The 18,757-nt window shown below is 40.9% G+C and overlaps 1 protein-coding gene across 1 annotated transcript in view; it reads left to right on the forward strand.

Annotated features, from left to right (window-relative positions):
- The first annotated feature begins 17,960 nt into the window (after positions 1-17,960).
- Positions 17,961-18,757, forward strand: part of PDE1C (phosphodiesterase 1C) — a 436,829-nt gene continuing 436,032 nt past the window's right edge. The window contains exon 1 of the mRNA XM_074198958.1: positions 17,961-18,043. Within this exon, the coding sequence (XP_074055059.1) occupies positions 17,986-18,043 (58 nt within the window). The 5' untranslated portion in view covers positions 17,961-17,985. The remainder of the gene's footprint in view (positions 18,044-18,757) is intronic.

Raw genomic sequence — 18,757 nt, forward strand, 5'->3', positions numbered from 1 at the left:
TGACCCTTATTCCTGGAAAAAATACCGACACTGTCAGATCACATTTCCATCAAAGCAACCAAATTCTAATATAATAGATTAACATTTCAGTGAGATGCTTACTTTTTCAATCTTTTGTATTTATATTTGGGACCAACCCTTAGACTCTACTAATCCTGTGATCTCTCTAGCTCAGAAATTCCTCTTTCTGGTTTGATCTACAAACCCCTTTCAACAATAAAAATGTATTGTAGACTCCCCAGAGTAATTTAATGTAGTACTTATAATATTTTGCAGTTATTTACTTCTTTAAAGAAATCTCTTGTACCATCTTGTGAATCCCTGGAGAGTTTGAGAACCACAAAATGAGGACCATTAGAGTCTGGTTGCTAGAGCTTTCCTCTCCACCTCTCTCATCCTTAAGCATTTATTAAGCACCTACTGTTTGCACCTTACAAATGTTATCTTACTTATTACAATCCTGGGAGGTGGCTGCTATTATTACTCCTACTTTGAAGCTGATGAATCTGAGGCAGACAGAGGGTAAATGACTTTGCTTAGAGTCATGCAGTTAGTATCTGAGGATAAATTTGAACTCAGATCTTCCTAACTCCATGATGAATGTGCTAACCACTGCTCTATCTCAGTATCCTGAACTTGTCATAAAACATACAATCCATCCCCGATTTTAATTGATCAGGTAATTAGCAGCATTTGTTATTTTTCTGTCACATTCCCAGCATTGTGCTATGCAGAGACATAGGAAACAAGTCCTGCTCTCATGGAACTTTCCATAGTAGGTGCTTTATAAAGGCTTAACTGAATAAATAACCTAGCAATCCCCAGGCCATGCCTTTGATGACTGCTCTTGTTGAGTGATATAGCAGCAGAGACTGATATTTTGGAGAGAAGAGGCTTAAACATGACCTCTATAGAGCCAGCTCTCCGTCTCTTTACTTTGGAGAGCATCATGGATCCATTGGCAATAACTTGCCTCCCTCTTGTGGTCCAATGTTAGAATGTCTACTCCAAGTAACAGACTGAGAAATCTTTGCTTCCTTGGGAGAGAAGGGATGTGGGCAGGCTTTTTAGAAGAGCCTGAGCTGTGAGCAGGAAGCTCTGGCTGGTTTTTAATTCTTCTTTGGGTGAACAATCCTGGTGACTTCCATTTTTCTTGTTGTCGGTCTTTTTGAATGGCCCTCATCTGGTCCATGTTGTTTGCTCATTTCAATTGTAGCAGATACTTCATGACCCCATTTTGGATCTTCTCAGCCTAGATACTGGAGTGGTTTATCAATTCTTTCTCCCATTTATTTTACTTATGAGGAAACTGAGGCAAACAGGATTAAGTCTTTTGCCCAGGATTATATAACTAGTGAATGTCTAAGGCTAGATTTGTAATCATGAAGATGAATGTTCTCGATTCCAGGCTTCTATACTCTATCTACTGTGCCACCTAGCTGCCCTACCATAAAGAAGTGGTTAACCCATGAAAATTTTCTGATTTCTGTATTCAACTACCTCCCTTACCAACTACCATCAAAAATAACACACACACATATCTTTAAAGTTTATCAAATAATTTGTATAGTTTTTTTCAAGGAAAATGGGGTTAAGTGGCTTGCCCAAGGCCACACAACTAGGTCATTATTAAGTGTCTGAGGCTGAATTTGAACTCAAGTACTCCTGACTCCAGGGCCGTGCTCTATCCGCTGCACCACCTAGCCGCCCCTGTATACTTTTTTTGCTTGAGCCTTACATCACATTATGATCCTAATTTTACAGACGAACAAACGGATGCTAAGAAAGTTTATAACTTACTCATGTTTTATAACCTTCATCTCAAGCAGGGTTCATGTCTTGTTGAATGAGTAGACTAGCAGTCCACTTGCCATGCTGTTGTTGGACAACAAAGCAGGTCTTCTCATATCCAGTTCCAGCTTCTACATTTACGAAGTGACTATTGTGAATTAGGTGTTTGGATACAAATTCAAAACCTGCCTTCAGAATGCTTCTATTCTATCGTGTCTGAAACACCAGAATCAATTTCCAGGTTAGAAAATAAAACCAGGGAACTTTGCAAAACACACCCTTTAAATAGACATATTATTAGGGAGAAAGGAAAGGAAAGATCTATTTGGATAAGGGGAATTACACAAGCCCTCTCATACTGATATCACCCAACATAGCTGAATTCATTTGGTTAGCATATTTTTTTTAAAATTTTTATTTATTTATTTTTTTTTTAGGTTTTTGCAAGGCAAATAGGGTTAAGTGGCTTGCCCAAGACCACACAGCTAGGTATTATTAAGTTTTTGGAAGAAGGGAGTAAAATGAGAGAAGAGCACAGCCATGATGAGCTGAGCTCTCAGAGGCCCAGAGGCTTGGGGAAGTCAGTGGGTCAGAGGGGAGGCTCTGGATTCCCAGAGCAATAAGATAACTTTGAGAAGGAGATAAGGGAAGAAGTTCATGGCTACACTTCTTTTTTCAGAATTTAGCCTGGGACCATGCCCTAGTTTCATGTAGTTTGAAAAAAAAGTGAAAATATTGAAATACCCTTGTTGTTCATCTCCAGAAGGACTGATGATATCACAGTGTTGGGTCACCCCAGTTAATTACAGAATGCCTTGTTGCCTAGAGTCACATAAGCAAGTAAGTGTGTCCAAAGCTGGATTTGAACTCAGATTTTCCAAGTTATAGCCCTGACACTCTATCCGCTGAGTTACCAAGCTGCCCCATTCACAGACCCTTGCTGTACCTGCTTAGTAAATATCATAAGGCTAACTCTAGCTGATATTTAATGGAAACATATTGGTGGGAGCTCCTCCGTCATCTTCTGGTTCTGAATCTTCAGATTCATAGAATCTTAGATTTAGAGTTGATAGACAACTTAGAGGCCATCCAACCCAACCCTCCCTTTTTATAGATGAGCTAACTGAGGGTCAAGGAGCTATCATGACTTCCCTGAAGTCTTACGGGTAGTAACAGGCCAAGGAAACATCCAACCTGAAAATTTTGCCCTAGATGTCAATCTAACTCTTTTATGCCCTTTCTCCTTCCTCTCTTCCTGGGTACCTAAGGCTTATCTGCTAACATTGAAGTGTCCTGGTCCTTTTTGTGGTTCCCTGTTTGGGTCTGCCCTTCCTGGAAGCTCTGGATCTCTACTGGGCTCTGTCTCTCCATTGAAACTCTAATGTTAAGTCAACAAGCATTTATTTGGCACCTACTATATGCCAGTCATTATAAAGAAAGGCAGAGATGGTCTCTGCCCTGAAGAAAATCAAAGTCAAAGAGGGGAGACAGCACATACACATTTATGTGCCAACAAATTTATTCAGGTTAAATTGTAGGTAATCTTAGAAGGAAGTCATTGCAAAGACAGATTGTTAGCAGGGACTTGGAGGAAGCCATTGGTGAAAATGTTCCAAGTCGAGAGATGAGTGAAGACTGTCAGAGAAGTCAGAGAACATGGAGGGGAGTAAGGTGGATATTAGGTAGCAGGAAATCTAGGAAGGGCCCAGGTTAAAATCCAATCAAAAAATTTTCTATTTGAGTGGCGGCTAAGCGGTGCAGTGGATAGAGCACTGGCCCTGGAATCAGGAGTACCTGGGTTCAAATCCGGCCTCAGACACTTAATAATGACCTAGCTGTGTGGCCTTGGGCAAGCCACTTAACCCCATTTGCCTTGCAAAAATCTAAAAGAAAATTCTATTTGATTCTGGAGGTCAAAGGGAGTCATATGGATTTATTGAATAAGAGAATGATGTCAAGGATGGATCAGAGGAGGGAGAGACTTGAGACTTGAGACAGCAGAGTCTCCAACCACTATTGCAATAGTCCAGGTGTGAAAGGATAAAGGGGCAGTGGCAGAAAGGAGGAGAGCTGCAAAGGTGAGATTGATAAACTTTAGCAGCGGTTTGAATATGGGGGGAGGGTGAGTAGTAGAGAAGAGTCCAGGTAGACTCCTAGGTTGTGAACCTGAGGGCCTGGAGGGGGAGGTGGTGCCCTCTAGATTAGGGAAGATGGCTGGGGGTGGTGGTAGAATTTTAGGGAAAAGACGATGAATCCTGTTATGAACATGCTGAGTTTAAAATGTTTCAGGCCTATCTAGTTGACCAATAGGCAGCTGGAGAAAGAAGACTAAAGGTCAGGAGAGATATTAGGACTGGATAAATAAATCTGAAAAACATCTGCATAGAGATAATTGAACCTGAAGGAGCTGATGAGATCATCAGGTGAAAGTGTAGAATGAAAAGGGCAGAGGGTCTAGAACAGAGTTTGAGGGTTGGTCTAATGTTAGCGGGTGGGTCTGGATGAAAATCCAGCCAAGGCCACTCAGACGCAATCGGATTGGTTGAATGTTAAGGAAAAGAGGATGACTGACAATGGAGGCTCTAGAGAGGTTCAACAGAATGAAGACTGAGGAAAATGTCACTGTATTTGATCATTATGGGATCATTGATAATGTTGGAAAGAGTAGTTTCAAATGAGGAGGAGGAAGCCAGACTACAGAGAGTTAAAAAAAATAGAGAAGAAAGCAAGGTCCTGATTGGTAGTTGACTTTTCTTTTTGTTTTTGTTTTGTAAGTAACTATTAAGTATCTGAGGTCAAATTTGAACTCAGGTCCTCCTGCACCAGGGTCGGTGCTCCATCCACTGAGCCACCTAGCTGCCCCTATAGCTGATTTTTTAAAAAAGTTTAGCCATGAAAGGAAGGAGAGATCTAAGAGCAATGGGACAGATGGATCAAGTGATAGGTCTTTGCAGCTGCCCTCCAATCTATTCTACAGTCTTGGTTTATGATTGGGTGGAAATGTAGCATAATTTTTGCGTCCAGGACATGTGGGGTGAGAAATATCCCCAAATGGGGGGAGGTGAAGGAGGTTGATTTGAGGGCTTTGGAGGAAGGATTGGTCAATGGGCCCAAGAAGTCACAGGAAACACCATTTGGCAGTTCATTTTTATTCAACATTTTTGCTAACTAGCTCCTAAAGAGCACTTATTTCTTTACTTTGGGAAGATTGAAAAATATGTGGACATCCTCTGAATTTCATGCCCTGTAATAAAGTTCATTTGGCCCCACCCTAGTTAGAGTTCTGTTAGTGGGTGATACTAATCCTGATGTTGGGAGAGAAGGAAGGCAAAAGGAAAAGGGGATGGCAGCAGAAGAGATGGGTAGAGAGTGTCATGGAAGAAGGTGCATGAGCTTGGATAGACTTGGGGAAATAGTGGAAGATAGAAGGGCCAGCACACTGGGGTCCATGGGATCACAAAGAGTCAGACAGGACTGGACAAGTGAACATCAACACCAAAATCATCATCATCATCATGATAACATATCACCCTTCCAGATAACACTTTCATATGACCAGGGAGCTTTAATTTCTCAGGCTGCCAACACTAACTTTAAGCAGATGAGTAAGAGATGGTGATTTGGGGAGCTTGAGTCAGATCTGGTACTTCCTCAAATCCCCCACATTTAAATGACCAAAATTCAAAATCTTCTTTTTGTCTAAAGAAGCACTTCTCAAATGGTGATTCCACAAAAAAAGACCAAACAGCAGAATTGTCTGACTGGATTGGCTTCCACTTATCCAGTAGGCCTTGCCCTGCAGGTGTGCTCACCGGACCTGGAGGTATCTGGGCTGCTATTGGTCAGGGCCTGGGAACCTCAGAGATCTAATTGTTGCTGGGCCAGGGTTGGGGGACTGAACTGCCCTGAGTCCCTGCAGGATCCCAGAAATCCCAGCAACAGTCGTCACCCCAAGGACTTTGCCTTTTGATCCTAGTTTTTGTGCTAATACAATACCAGAGGGAAAGTCAGGGTCAGAGGTGGGAAGTCAGCAGGGGACTGTTACAGCCTCAAGTCTCTGGGGCTAAAATTGGAGGCCTCTCAGCAGCGGATGCTCTCCAGAGTCACTTCCCAACTTTCCCAGAACTCTGTCTTGGACTATCCGTGCTCTGGGGCGCCTCTGACTTCTCCTCCCTGGCCCCAGCTGGCTTCCTGATACTTTTTCTTTTCCTTGGCTGCTCTCCTAGTCCTCATTCCCTCCCATGATCCTGACCTTTTTGCCCTTTTCTCAGACATCCTCCCACCCAACTTTCTCTGTTTATTTGTTCTGCATTCTCTGAATCCCAGAATCTCATATTTAGAAAGGACCTCAGTGGCCATTGAACTTTACCCATCGATGGAAAGGAGGGGGCAGAAAGTGACTGAACTCTGATCACTGCTATCATGTATGAATACAGGCAGATGATTCACAGTCAAAGACCCACCAGTTCTCAGAATCGGCAGGGACCTTATTAGTCAACCAGTCCAATACCTGAACAAGACTCCCTTCTACCACATTGAAGTAATCAATCAACAAGCCAGAACAGTCCTACTCTGTGCCAGTCACTGTGATACAGAGATGAAAAGTGCACCATCCTCAGCTCAAGAAGCTGTTATAATGATAGACACAACATGAATATATAAATAAATGCATGCTATATTTATGTGGCTGAGTCATTTCAGTCGTGTCTAATCTCCATAACCACATTTAGGGTTTTCTTAGCAAAGATACTGGGGTGGTTTGTCATTTTCTTCTCTGGCTCATTTTATAGATGAGGAAACTGAGGCAGATAGGTCTTGAAGTGCCCAAGGTCACACAGCCAAGGAGCTGTCTGAGGCTGAATTTGAACTCATGATCTTGTGACTTCAGGCCAGATACTCTATCTGCTGAGTCCTGTTCTATATATACACCAATGTTCACACACACATGTGCATGTTTCTGCGTTCACACATGTGTGTGTGTAGTGGAGAGAGGGTGCTCACTGTTCTCACTGACCCTTTGTTTGGAGGCTTCCAGTTAGGGCTAGCCCACTAACTCCCAAGGAATCCTCTTCTGCTTTGGGGGAGCTGGGATAGCTCTCATTATCAGCAAATCTTTCCTTACACAATCTAAATGTTTTTATTTGTGGCTTCCAATCATGACTCCTAGCTCTACCTTTCAGAAGTAACAGAAAGACCTAATCCCTCATCCACATGGGGCCCCTCAAATACCTGAAGAGCTGCCTTGTCTCCCCTGAAGCATTTCCTTTCTAGAGGTAGTAGGTGGCATGGAATCAGGCAGACCTGAGTTCAAATCTAACCTCAGATACTTAATAACTGAGTCAGATCTGGTGCTTCCTCAAATCCCTCACATTTAAATGACCAAAGTTCAAAATCCTGTCTTTGTCTAAAGAAGCACTTATCAAATGGTGATTCCACAGAAAAAAGACCAAACAGCAGAGTTGTCTGACCAGATTGGCTTCCTTGGACAAGTCACTTAACCCCCATTACCTTGGCAAAAAATAAAAAAAAAATCCTTTCTTAACACTCCTTTTCCTCCAATTGTCTCATTTACTTATATGTTTTATGGGTTCCTTAGAAAAGAAGGGCAGCAAAGTGGGGCAGTGGATAGAACACTAGCCCTGGAGTCTGGAGGATCTGAGTTCAAATATTAATACTTAGTAGCTATGTGATTTTGGACAAATCACTTAACCCTGATTGCCTCACATTCAGGGCCCTCTCCAGTCATCCTGATTTCATATCTGACCACTGGATCCAATTGACTCTGGAGGAGAAAGTGAGCCTGGTGACTTAGCACAGCACTTCCTCACTCAAATCCAATTCACTTGTTTGTCATGCTATCCCCTTCCTCATAACATGGTCTCCCTTGAGAACAAAGGACAAACATCATCAGCCTCCTCATCATCAGAAGAGTTGAGGAAGGAACCTCACCCAGTGGTGTCTCAGGGAGGGCTCTTGGTTTTCAGTTTTGAGCATGAGTCTCTTGAAACTCTGAGAAAACAAGTCTGATTTCTCTCATCTTCAATTCCACCCTGAATTAGAGGGAAAGACCCATTAAGTGGATGACCCTATCCTAATAAGCCTCTCATCTCTTGATAAGAGTCTGCCTGGAGGAGAGGAAAGCAACCATGCATCATCATGTCTCCCTTTTATGTCTGACTCGGAGAATCTGAAGTGGATGAGAGAGCCTGGGAGAAACGGGGGAGTTTGTTTCTTAAAAGGAAACAAGAATTCTTCAATGTTCAAATTTCCTTTATCCTTGGTCACAGTTTGAGATTTGAAAGGACCCTCACAGGCCATCTCATCCAATGACCTTATTTCATAGAAGAGGAAACTGAGGTTGAGAAAGGTTAAGAATGTACCTGAGGTTTTCATATACATACATACACACACACACATATATATGTATATAAAACCAGTGGCAGATTTTGAATTCAATCCTCTGAACTACCCCCTCAGAAGTAATGTGACATAGCAGAAAGAGCAATGATTTTAGAGGAATGAAGCCCTGAGTTTACATATCACCTCAGACATGCATGATTGTAGACCTTCGGCAAGTCACCAAACGCTCCAAGCCTCAGTTTCCCTCTTTGTAAGATAGGAATAGTACTACCTATCCAGCAGGGTTATCATAAGGGTCAAATGAGCTCATATTTGTATAGCATCTTGCCAGTCTCAAAGTATTATATAAATGCTAAATGTTACATTTGCTTCCTTTGGAAAAAATTTGGAATCTAGCAAGTAAATATTTTGACCCTAATAGTTCAAATTCAAGTTTAATTATTCCAACTAGGGAGTATCAGTTAGCAGTTTATTTTAAAAAAATCAGATCTGTGATTTTTTTTGCTGTTGTTTAGAACTCCCAATGAGATTCCTTCCACCAATACAGATTGGTATCTAAACTATCAATTATAGTTTTGGAGAGTACCTGAAGGCACTGAGGAATTAAGTGATTTGCCCTTGTGTTAGTTTGGGGCTGACTATCCACTACCCAAAGATGCCTCTAAATATAAATATATGCAAAATAAATACAAAGCAATTTTAGGGGGAACTAACAATTGGGGAGATCAGAAAGGGTCTCCTATAGAGGGTGACCCTGAACTGAATCTTGAAAGGAGATAGGACTTTCAAGAGGCAAGGTGAGGAAGGAAATCTTTCTAGGCAAGTGGGACTTTATATGTGATATTTTTCCTTCACTCTCAAAGAAGACCATGACATCAGGAAGGGGATGCCATGACAAGCTCGTGAATTAGATTTGAGTGAGGGGGGCTGTGCTAAGTCACCAGCCTCTCTTTCTCCTCCAGAGCCATCTGGGTCAGGTGGCCAGATATGAATCAGGATGCCTGGAGATGGCCCTGGATGCGAGGCAATCAGGGTGAAGTGACTTGCCCAAGATCACATGGCTAGTAAGTGGCAAGTGTCTGAGGGTGGATTCAAACTCCCATTCTCTTAATTCCAAGGACAGTACTCTATCCACTGTACCATGTGCTTATTATGAAGGGACTTCAAGGAAAAAAATATTTTTCTTTTTTGAGAGGGACAAACCTGGAAGAGAGTTGGAGGGCATTTTCTCAGTCTTGTATTTGACTTTTCCTTGCCCATTAGAACTGAGACACAGGTTAGAGGGGATTTCAGAATGGCCTTACCTGCTTTGGACTGAGCAATCATTGTCCTATTATGGCTAAATCAAACATTGGCCACAAGGGTGGCCTGATTAACTCAACCACAACTGGCATGGTCTGTTCTGGGGAACGTGATATCAGAGTGCATCTTAGAAGCATGTGTGGCATAAAACTCTGTCTCTATTGAGGCCATGTCCCCAATGTTTAGTTTTTCTATTAATGGCTTCAGTCATTAGCTAAACCCCTGATGAGCTTAATTAATTTGATATTTTCCCCCATTCCCTTCAGATATTCTGAATTCTTGACTAATGAATAATCCAGATTCAGGGCAGAAATGGACCCTGTCCTTCATCCTCTCACCTTCAAATTAGCTAGTTGCACCATGGTCTAGATCATAGAATTGCGTCTTCCCAGGGAAGGGGAGTCCAGAATGATTGGACAGCTGGAGGGTTGGTGGATTTGGAAGGGATAATGCGTCTTTTTTGGTTCATCATGGAGATCAGGAGAGTATTTGCTGAATTTTGGAGGACTCCTTCTGGGTTACTCTTGATCTCCACATCCTTGGTGTTAGTTATTTTTTTAGGGAAAATATTGAGTAGCAGATGGAGTATAAGAATCAAGGTCACAAAGATTTAGATTTAAAGTTCAATCCCTGATGTTCATGTGTGTTTGAGCCTTGGGCCAGTCTAATGTAAGTTTAATGAGTTATTTGAACTTCCTCATTTATAAAACTCCAGCACCTGATGAACAAGGTTGTGGGGAAGTGGAGGAGTTCAAGTTAAATAATTCATATAATGTTCTATCTATGAAAATGTCACAGATGACTGGAGAGCAGGCATCCAGGTCTTGGATTCAAGTTACTTTCCATTGGTTATTTTGACTTCAGTCCACTGGCAACCCCTTTCTGTCTGGTGCAGTGGCTTTTTCCCAAAGCACTTAGATCTCACAGTATAGTTAAGCAAAAACAATAGAATGAGGGGGAAAACATGACATCACCAAGTCACATGTACATATGACACCTGCTACAACAGACAATCCTGACTCAATGACCAAGCCTTCCCAAACAAATTGGGGGGGAAGGATAGTTAATTTTTCACCAGTACCTCCTTCTAGTTCTGCCTTAACCGCAATGGCAATCTCCCACAATCCTGCCATAGAGTCATTCCCAAGATTTGAGAAAGAAAAGTGGGACTTTGATGTCATCAGCAAAGCAGCAACCTAGCCACAAAGGGATTGGGTTCTGTTACAAGAGCTTCAATAAGGGAAGCAGGAGAGACACCATGGCAACCAGTGGATGGAGTTCAAGTCATGTAAGACCTTGGAAAAGCTTCACAGGGCCCAACTTTCCTCATCTGTAACATGAAAGACATAGAAAGTACCTTGCAATCATTACGTATTAGAGAAATGCAAATTAAAGCATTTCTGAGGTACCACTTCATCCCTCTCAGACTGGCCAATATGACCAGAAAGGACAGTGATCAATGTTGGAAGGGATGTGGGAAATCTGGGACACTAATACATTATTGATGGAGCTGTGAACTCACCCAAACTTTCTGGAGAGCAATTTGGAATTACACCCAAAGGACAACAAAAATGTGCATAGTCTGATCCAGCAATACCACTACTGGGTCTGTACCCTGAAGAGATTATGAAAAAGGGTAAAAACATCACTTGTACAAAAATTCATAGCAGCCCTTTGGTGGCAAAGAATTGGAAATTAAGTGAATGTCCTTCAATTGGGGAATAGCTTAGCAAACTGTGGTATGTGTATGTCATGGAACACTATTCTATTAGAGACCAGGAGGGATGGGAATTCAGGGAAGCCTGGATGAAACCATGAACTGATGCTGAGCGAGATGAGGAGAACCAGAAGAACATTGTAACAGCAACCTGGGGGTGATGATCAGCCTTAATGGATTCACTCATGCCATCAGTGCAGCAATCAGGGACAATTTGGGGCCATCTGCAATGGAGAAAAGCCATCTGTATCCAGAGAAAGAATTGTAGAGTTTGAACAAAGACCTTCAATTTAGAAAAAAAACTGTTATCTTATTATGTAATTTTACTATCTCTTATACTTTATTTTTCTTCCTTAAGTATATGATTTCTCTCTCATCATATTCAGTTTAGATCACTGTACACCATGGAAACAATGTAAAGAGTGGCAAATTGCCTTCTGTGGGAGGTGGGGGGAGGGAAGCAAGAATAAGGGAAAAAATTGTAAAACTCAAATAAAATCTTTCATAAAAAAAGTACCTTGTAACTCTAAATCTGTAATCCTGTGAGTGCTTTTGGACATGTCATTTCCCTTTTTTTGGAGCTCAAGTTCCTCTTATGTAAGAGTAGAGTTGGTCTTGTATATTTAGGATCCTGTGATCTTACACTTGCCTCCTAGGAGAACAGGGTGGGAGAACCTGCTTTCTATAGGTCTTCCTTAATCATTCTGCAAATTTCAGTTAGCCCTAGCACCACCGCAGTGAAGAAGGGTGAAGCTTCATGGTACTACTAGTGTGGGAGAGGATGGAAGAGAGGATATTTGCAGCTGGGTCATTATAGGTATGGCCAAAGGAATCCTAGAATCCAAGATATAAAAACAAAAGAAGACTTTGTGGTCCTCTAAGAGACTTCTTTGGGGGGGCATTAATCTCACTTTTCCCTTATCTTCTTTGCTACCCCCATTAGCCTTCTTCCATTCTCTACCTAGCTTACTCAACCCAAGTTCTCCTAGTACTGCATCCATAACGGAAATGTCGCTACCCAGATACTGGAGAACCACAGCTATTAAGGCTCCTTTCACCCCACTGTCCATTCTATTGAATAAGGATTACCATATTGGGTTACATTGTTGGAACAAGTGGAGAAAGACAAAAACAGATAAGGTCTTGACTGCTAGGTACAGACCATAAATTCCCAAGAAGTTAGAGAATGGAGTAATCATTTTTCAACTGCTCTTACCACTTCTTTGCTATTCTCTTTCTGGTTCCCCCCCTCCTCTTTCCTACTCCTTGAGGTGTTTCTCAAGAGTCTGTTCCCAGCCCTATTTTATTTTCTCTATATTCTCTCTCTCTCTGCATTCTTTCAAACCCAGGGATTCAATGACTTCTCTCAAGATGGAGTTAGGGAGACCTGGGTTCAAGACCCTTTCTAGCCATTTGACCCTGAACAGATCAAAGAATTTCATAATTTCTCAAACTGGGCGACAATCGTACCTTTGTTTTAGGTAATTATTAAGTGTCTGAGGTCGGATTTGAACTAAGGTCCTCCTGACTCCAGTGTCAATGCTCTATTCACCACATCACCTAGCTGCCCAATAGCACCTTTCTGAGGACCAAATGAAATAATGTTTCTAAAGAGTTTTCCAGCTTTAAAGTACCATGTAAATGTGAGCTTTGATTAGAAATATTTTCAGTCCTGGCCTTTGTTCTGAGCCCCCCCCCCCCAACTCACATCTCTGACTTCAGGATATTTTGCCTCATTGTTGTACTTGTGTACAAAAAAGAATTATCTGTCCTATGCAAGCTCTTCTTCTGATGTCATTATTTCTCTGCTTGGCACTGCCTTTTTTTCACAGACTCCATGTTTTTCACTTTGATATTATAACTCTTCCTTCTCCTTCATTATCAGTATCCAGTCAGTTGCCAGGTCCTGTCAATTTTCATATCTGAACTATCTCTGCTTCTCTATGTCCAAGGAAAACACCAAAACAAGCCTTCATTGCTACCTGCTTCTTATAGGTCTTCTCCTCTTTGTTCTGGTAGATAATTGTTTTGGTTCTTGTCCTCACTGATGATGCCTTTCTGCTCTTATCTCATGTAGTTGTTTGGAATGCCTTAATGTACTTATGTGTAACTCATGTCAGAGATTTTTAACTATTTCTGCAGCTTTTACAATTGTCTGGCTCATTCTCTCCACCCAGAAAAATCTTGGTTCTTTACTATCTGATCCCCCTAGTATTATTATCACCAACTTCCCTTGCAAGCACAGGGTTTATAAGACCGAAAGACCAAACAAGTATTTATGTAGGTCAAAGAATATAAATGGAACTTAAACTTAGGACTCATGGAAAATGTTAACTACCTATGAGGAACCATCTTTAAAAGGCCCATGTAACCTCAGTCACCTATAGTCATGCATTGAGTAGACTCCAAGCAGGTGCTTATTGTCTCCAGCTTAGTTCCTTGGTATGTGCTTTCTGTATATGCTCTTGTGGTCCCTCCTTACTGATGGTCTCTTTTTCTAATATTTACTTGATATCTCTGCTTGAAATGATCTTTACCTTCCAGTAGATGGCAGAGTCATTGTCCTCCATTTCAGCTTCCCAGTAAGGTCCTGTGTTACCTAGTTCCATAGTCCTGCAGCCAAGGGAGTCACCCTTTTCTGCTCCTCTTGGCAGGCAGCAATAAGCAGTTAGCATTAAGTTCTTACTGTGTGAGAGACACTGGCTAAGTTCTTGGGATGCAAAGGAAGGTACCTATGGGGTCCCTGTCCTCAGAGAGCTTATTTCCTAATGGGGACACCACATGTAAATAAGTGTTTTTATATGATATAGCCAGAGGAGATAGAAGCAGATGTCTGCACCCAAGGCAATCCTGGAGCTGCATGGAAGTATTCCAGCGCTGAAATGTGTAGATTTCCAGCATCCGGATCTTAATGCGTTACCAAATTAGGGGTGCCATTTGGTTTTCCTCACTTGCATTATAGTTCTGTTGAATGCTGATCTCATGCTAGCATACCCAGGAATAAGAAGCAGAGAACCCTTTGCAAGGGCCAAATAGATCTCTATCCTAAATACAAGGTTGGGTCAGGTGATGCCACAGACCATTCACCCCCAATATTGGGGTAACCCTTCTGTTATTCATCTTTCAAAGACCTTCTTGATTCATGTTCTCAATGAATGAATGGCGTTTATTTTTTAAATAAAAATTGATAGTCTAGCCAGGGAGAAACATTAGAGCAATCCAGGATCTACATTCAGAGAGCTTGTATTCTCTTGCTGATCCATTTATTCAAATGAGTAGGGACTCCTTTCACAACATACAGGGTAAGGGTTTGGACCTAGAAAAGCAGAGGCAAACACTTCCTAGGAATTATTTCAGAGTCGGGATAATACAATTTGTTTGTTTTCTGGTATATGTACAACACTGATATTGTAGCTCTCCATCTATCTCTGCTGGTACAACAGCACCCTCTTCTTCCCAAGCTCAGATTATAAACTCTATGAACACAAGGACCAAGTCCTATCTATACTCGATCTCTCCTAGTGCTTGGCACAGTAACCTATTCGGGTAGGTATGTAGCAAATCTTTGTTTTAATTAGAGAATTAGAGAAAGGGCAAGTGAGACATGACCTGGTATAGGAAAATCTGTTGGGTATGTCTGTGGTAGAAGATGATTCAGTGGGGATCTGTAGAGATAACTCCAGGCTCAGTAAAGTTTCCTGGTTTGGAAATATAGAAGCTTATCTTGGAATAGGATTACCACTATATCAATTTCACTTCCAATGAAGAGCAGATCCGCAAATCACTCTCAGCTTTTTAGATGAATTTAGGCATAGAAGTATCTTACTTAGTGAATGATACATTTATTAAAAAATGCTTCTAAAAAGCTTAGGATGGCCCTGGCCCTGGGTGTTTATTGGTATGGAAGTCCTGGGTGTTCTTCTCCTAATGCTGGTGCACACTTTCTCTGAAACTCAGAGCCTCAGTGTTGCCTAGAACACTGGGAGATTAAGTGTCTTGGATCACACTGAAGTGAGATTTGAACCCAGATCTTTCTGGCTCTACCAAACCATGCTGTCTCTTGCTATGGTAATTTTGTGACTTCAAATTAAAGTCAACAAAATTCAATAGGCATTTATTAAAGACTCACTGTGTATGAGATATGAGAATTAAAGATAGAAAACAACACACAGGCATTCCATATTTTATTGTAATTCATAGATATTATGGGTTTTTTTATTTTTGTGTGTATTTTGCTTTATTTTATTATTAAGAATTATTTTTGAGAAACCTCCAGGTTTGTCACTTCCCTGCATTGAGCAAGTCTGTTTTTCCACCAACATCTGCTCACATCATGTCTCTGTATTATATTTTGGTAATACTGGCAATATTTCAAACTTTTTCTTTATTATTTTACCTGTTATGGTGATATGTGATCAGTGATCTTTGATTATTACTATTTTAATTGTTTTGGAGTGCCACCATCCCCATATCAAAAGGTGAACTTAATGGATGTGTTATGTGTGTTCTGACTGCTCTACCCACCCAATGTTTTCTCCCTCATTATCTCGGATCTATGTTTTCCCAGAGACACAACAATATTGATATTGGGTCAGGTAATAATCTTACAATGGCCTCTAAGTGTTCAAGTGAAAGGAAGAGTCAATGGATGTTGGCAAACTTTGTTGTTATCTTATTTTAAGTAGTTGTCACAGTCTTTTATAACCTTGGGCAAAACCACCACCTTGCTCAGTCAGTAGCTAATCAACATTGAGGCAAAACCCTCCACCAGCAAAAAAGATGACTGATTGAAGGCTCAGATGATAATATTTTTAGTAAAAAATATTTTTAAATTAAGTTGTATATATAATGAATTTTTTAGCCAAAAAATGGGATAATTCTAGCCCCTTTTGTACACTAACTAGCCTACAATATAGTGTAAACATAACTTTTCTTTTTTTCTCTTTTTTTTTTGTTTTTGCAAGGCAATGGGGTTAAGAGGCTTGCCCAAGGCCACACAGCTAGGTAATTATTAAATGTCTGGGGTTGGATTTGAACTCAGGTCCACCTGACTCCAGGGCTGGTGCTCTATCCACTGTACCACCTAGCTGCTCCTAAAACATAACTTTATATGCACTAGGAAATCAGAAAATTCTGTGACTCACTTTTTTGCAATATTCACTTAACTGCCAGGGTCTGGAACTGAACCTGCAGTGCCTCTTTTATAGTCTGCATTCCTTAAAGTCTAAGAGGGAGTTTATAATTGAAATTCTATCAATGTGCCTCAATGTTCTTCCAATAGTGTTGATAGGAACCCATTCCGTGTGATTCATGTTCATTGCCAAATACCATTGGCGTCTGTGAGCTGTACGTTGGTTATTCCTTCTCCATATGAGAACATTCCATTTTTTTAGTCATTTGTTTCCATTTGATCTGTATGCTACTTCCCTTGGTTAGGGTGAGGAACAAATGGCATCATATGTAGGGAAACACTCATTACCCACAAAGTTCTACTCAAAGGTCCCAGTTATCTGGATTCCAGAGGGAATGCTACTTCTTAGTCATTTGACTGAAGGTCCACATGTTGATACCATCACTCACTATGCCAATTGCACATTACACCTGATGCCAAAGATTTGGGTTCAGTGTATCACCAAACTCTGAGAATTGGCTATCTCCATTTCTTTCAGAGGATTGCAGCACTCATTTCATTAGTTAAGTGGTGAAGTCTTCATACATTTCCTGAATTAGCCTCTTAATTCAGTCCTACCCTTTGGGAAACCTCTACCCTCTTCCCTTCCTCCCTGTATTTTGACAGACCCCAATCACTTGAACTTGTCATGATGTAAACAGCAAAAGCATATCTTGACTGTATAAGCCATTGCTAATGCTTATAGAGATCAAAGCAATCAAATAAAATCTATTATTAGACAATCACCGTGGTTACTTTATTCTTAAGATAACTTAGAAATCTAGGCTAGTCCAACCAGGCTATAGATAACCTCAAACACAAGAATTCCCACATCTACATTTCCATTTCCAGATTGCCAGAGGGTTCATTTCTAGCTTGTTGATGATGAGGGTGAAGGTGGGCAGAGCTCAGGACCTGGTGAACCAATTCTTACTCTGGTTACTTACTTCCTTCAATTACTGCTCTGTTGTGACCTGAGATCTCTCATTCTGCCCTCTGACTGCCTTCTAGTTATGCTGATCATCTACTTACTCTATAGGACTTATTTTTCCCTGTGGAATATTCATTTCCAGTGGAGTGGTGAAATTGAATCAAGGAGAGGTCATAGAAAAAAGAGATTTCTTGGATTCCCTTCTCTCCCTGGACCTACCATCTCTCAAATATTTGCCTGAGTTCTATGATATGTGGCATGGTAGAGAGAGGTCAGGAAGACTTGAGTTCAAAACCTGTCTCATATACCACTTAGTTGTGTGACTCTGAGCCAGTCACATAGCTTCTCCCAGACTCAGTTTTTCATCTATAAATGGGAACAATGATAGCACCTACCTCCAGGCATGGTGGGAGGTATAGTATTTGTTAGATAATATTTGTAAATCTCTTTGTAAACCTTAAAGTGTTATATAAATTCTAGCTATTATGTCAACCTTCTTTGGGACATTCACTCTTTGACACTATTCAAATCATCTTTTCCAGTCTGAGACATAGGTGCTATGCTTCATCAGCTGGGATTTTGATAGAAACTTTCTACACCACATTAATAAAATCACCAATGCATCATCATCATCCTCATCACCAACCAGCTGACTGGGAATTTTCTTTTGCTTGATTTCTATTAGAGTCTGGAACACAAGCAAGGGAAGAGATCATGGAGGAATGGAACTCTCCTGGAGAAGTCATGGAAAATCCAGACACAGGAGAACAAGGTAAACCAGGTTGTTTTTTTTTTTAAATAAATTTTGCATCTTTATGTCTAAGAACTGAAAGCATTGCTATCTTTAAAGTTTTCTCTGGTAATGGAAAGAATCAAAAAGTCACTATAAAACATTTATTATGCACCTACTGTTTCCTAGGCATTGTGCTAGACACTAGAAATATAAAGACCAAAAAACAGAGAGATGTGCTTATATTCTTGCAGGAATACTGTCTGTGCATAGAGTGGTACAGATCAGTAAGTACAATGTTTTCACAAAAAAAATTGCAAGTAATGGAAAGTAATTCCAAGATGGAGAGAAGGTTAGTAACTGGGGTTATCATTATCATTACCAAGAGAGACTTGTGCCTATGAATGCAGCTAAGCTATAGCCCAGCCTCACTTTCTTTGCAAGCATTGCCTCCTTTTGGCTTTTCTCAGATTTTTCAACATCATGGGCATGCATTTCGAGCCAGCTGCACTGACCTTTTTCCTTTTTGGTTTCATAGTCCCTTTAATGGCTGACATAAGGTGACCTAACCTTTCAGACCAGAGGTTGAATTGGGTATTTGTACAGGCTGAAATGACACTTTTGAAACTCTTCACCTCCACCCCAGACACAACAAAAATATAGCCATATCAAAAGAGGAAAGTCAATTGTCTGCCACTGGGGATTTTCTCACAAATGTCCTTTGTTGAAATGGCATTGTGTTCAAAATCCATGTCG

The sequence above is a fragment of the Macrotis lagotis genome, chromosome 8 (genome assembly GCF_037893015.1).
Source record: "Macrotis lagotis isolate mMagLag1 chromosome 8, bilby.v1.9.chrom.fasta, whole genome shotgun sequence".
NCBI classification, from domain to species: Eukaryota; Metazoa; Chordata; class Mammalia; order Peramelemorphia; family Peramelidae; genus Macrotis; species Macrotis lagotis.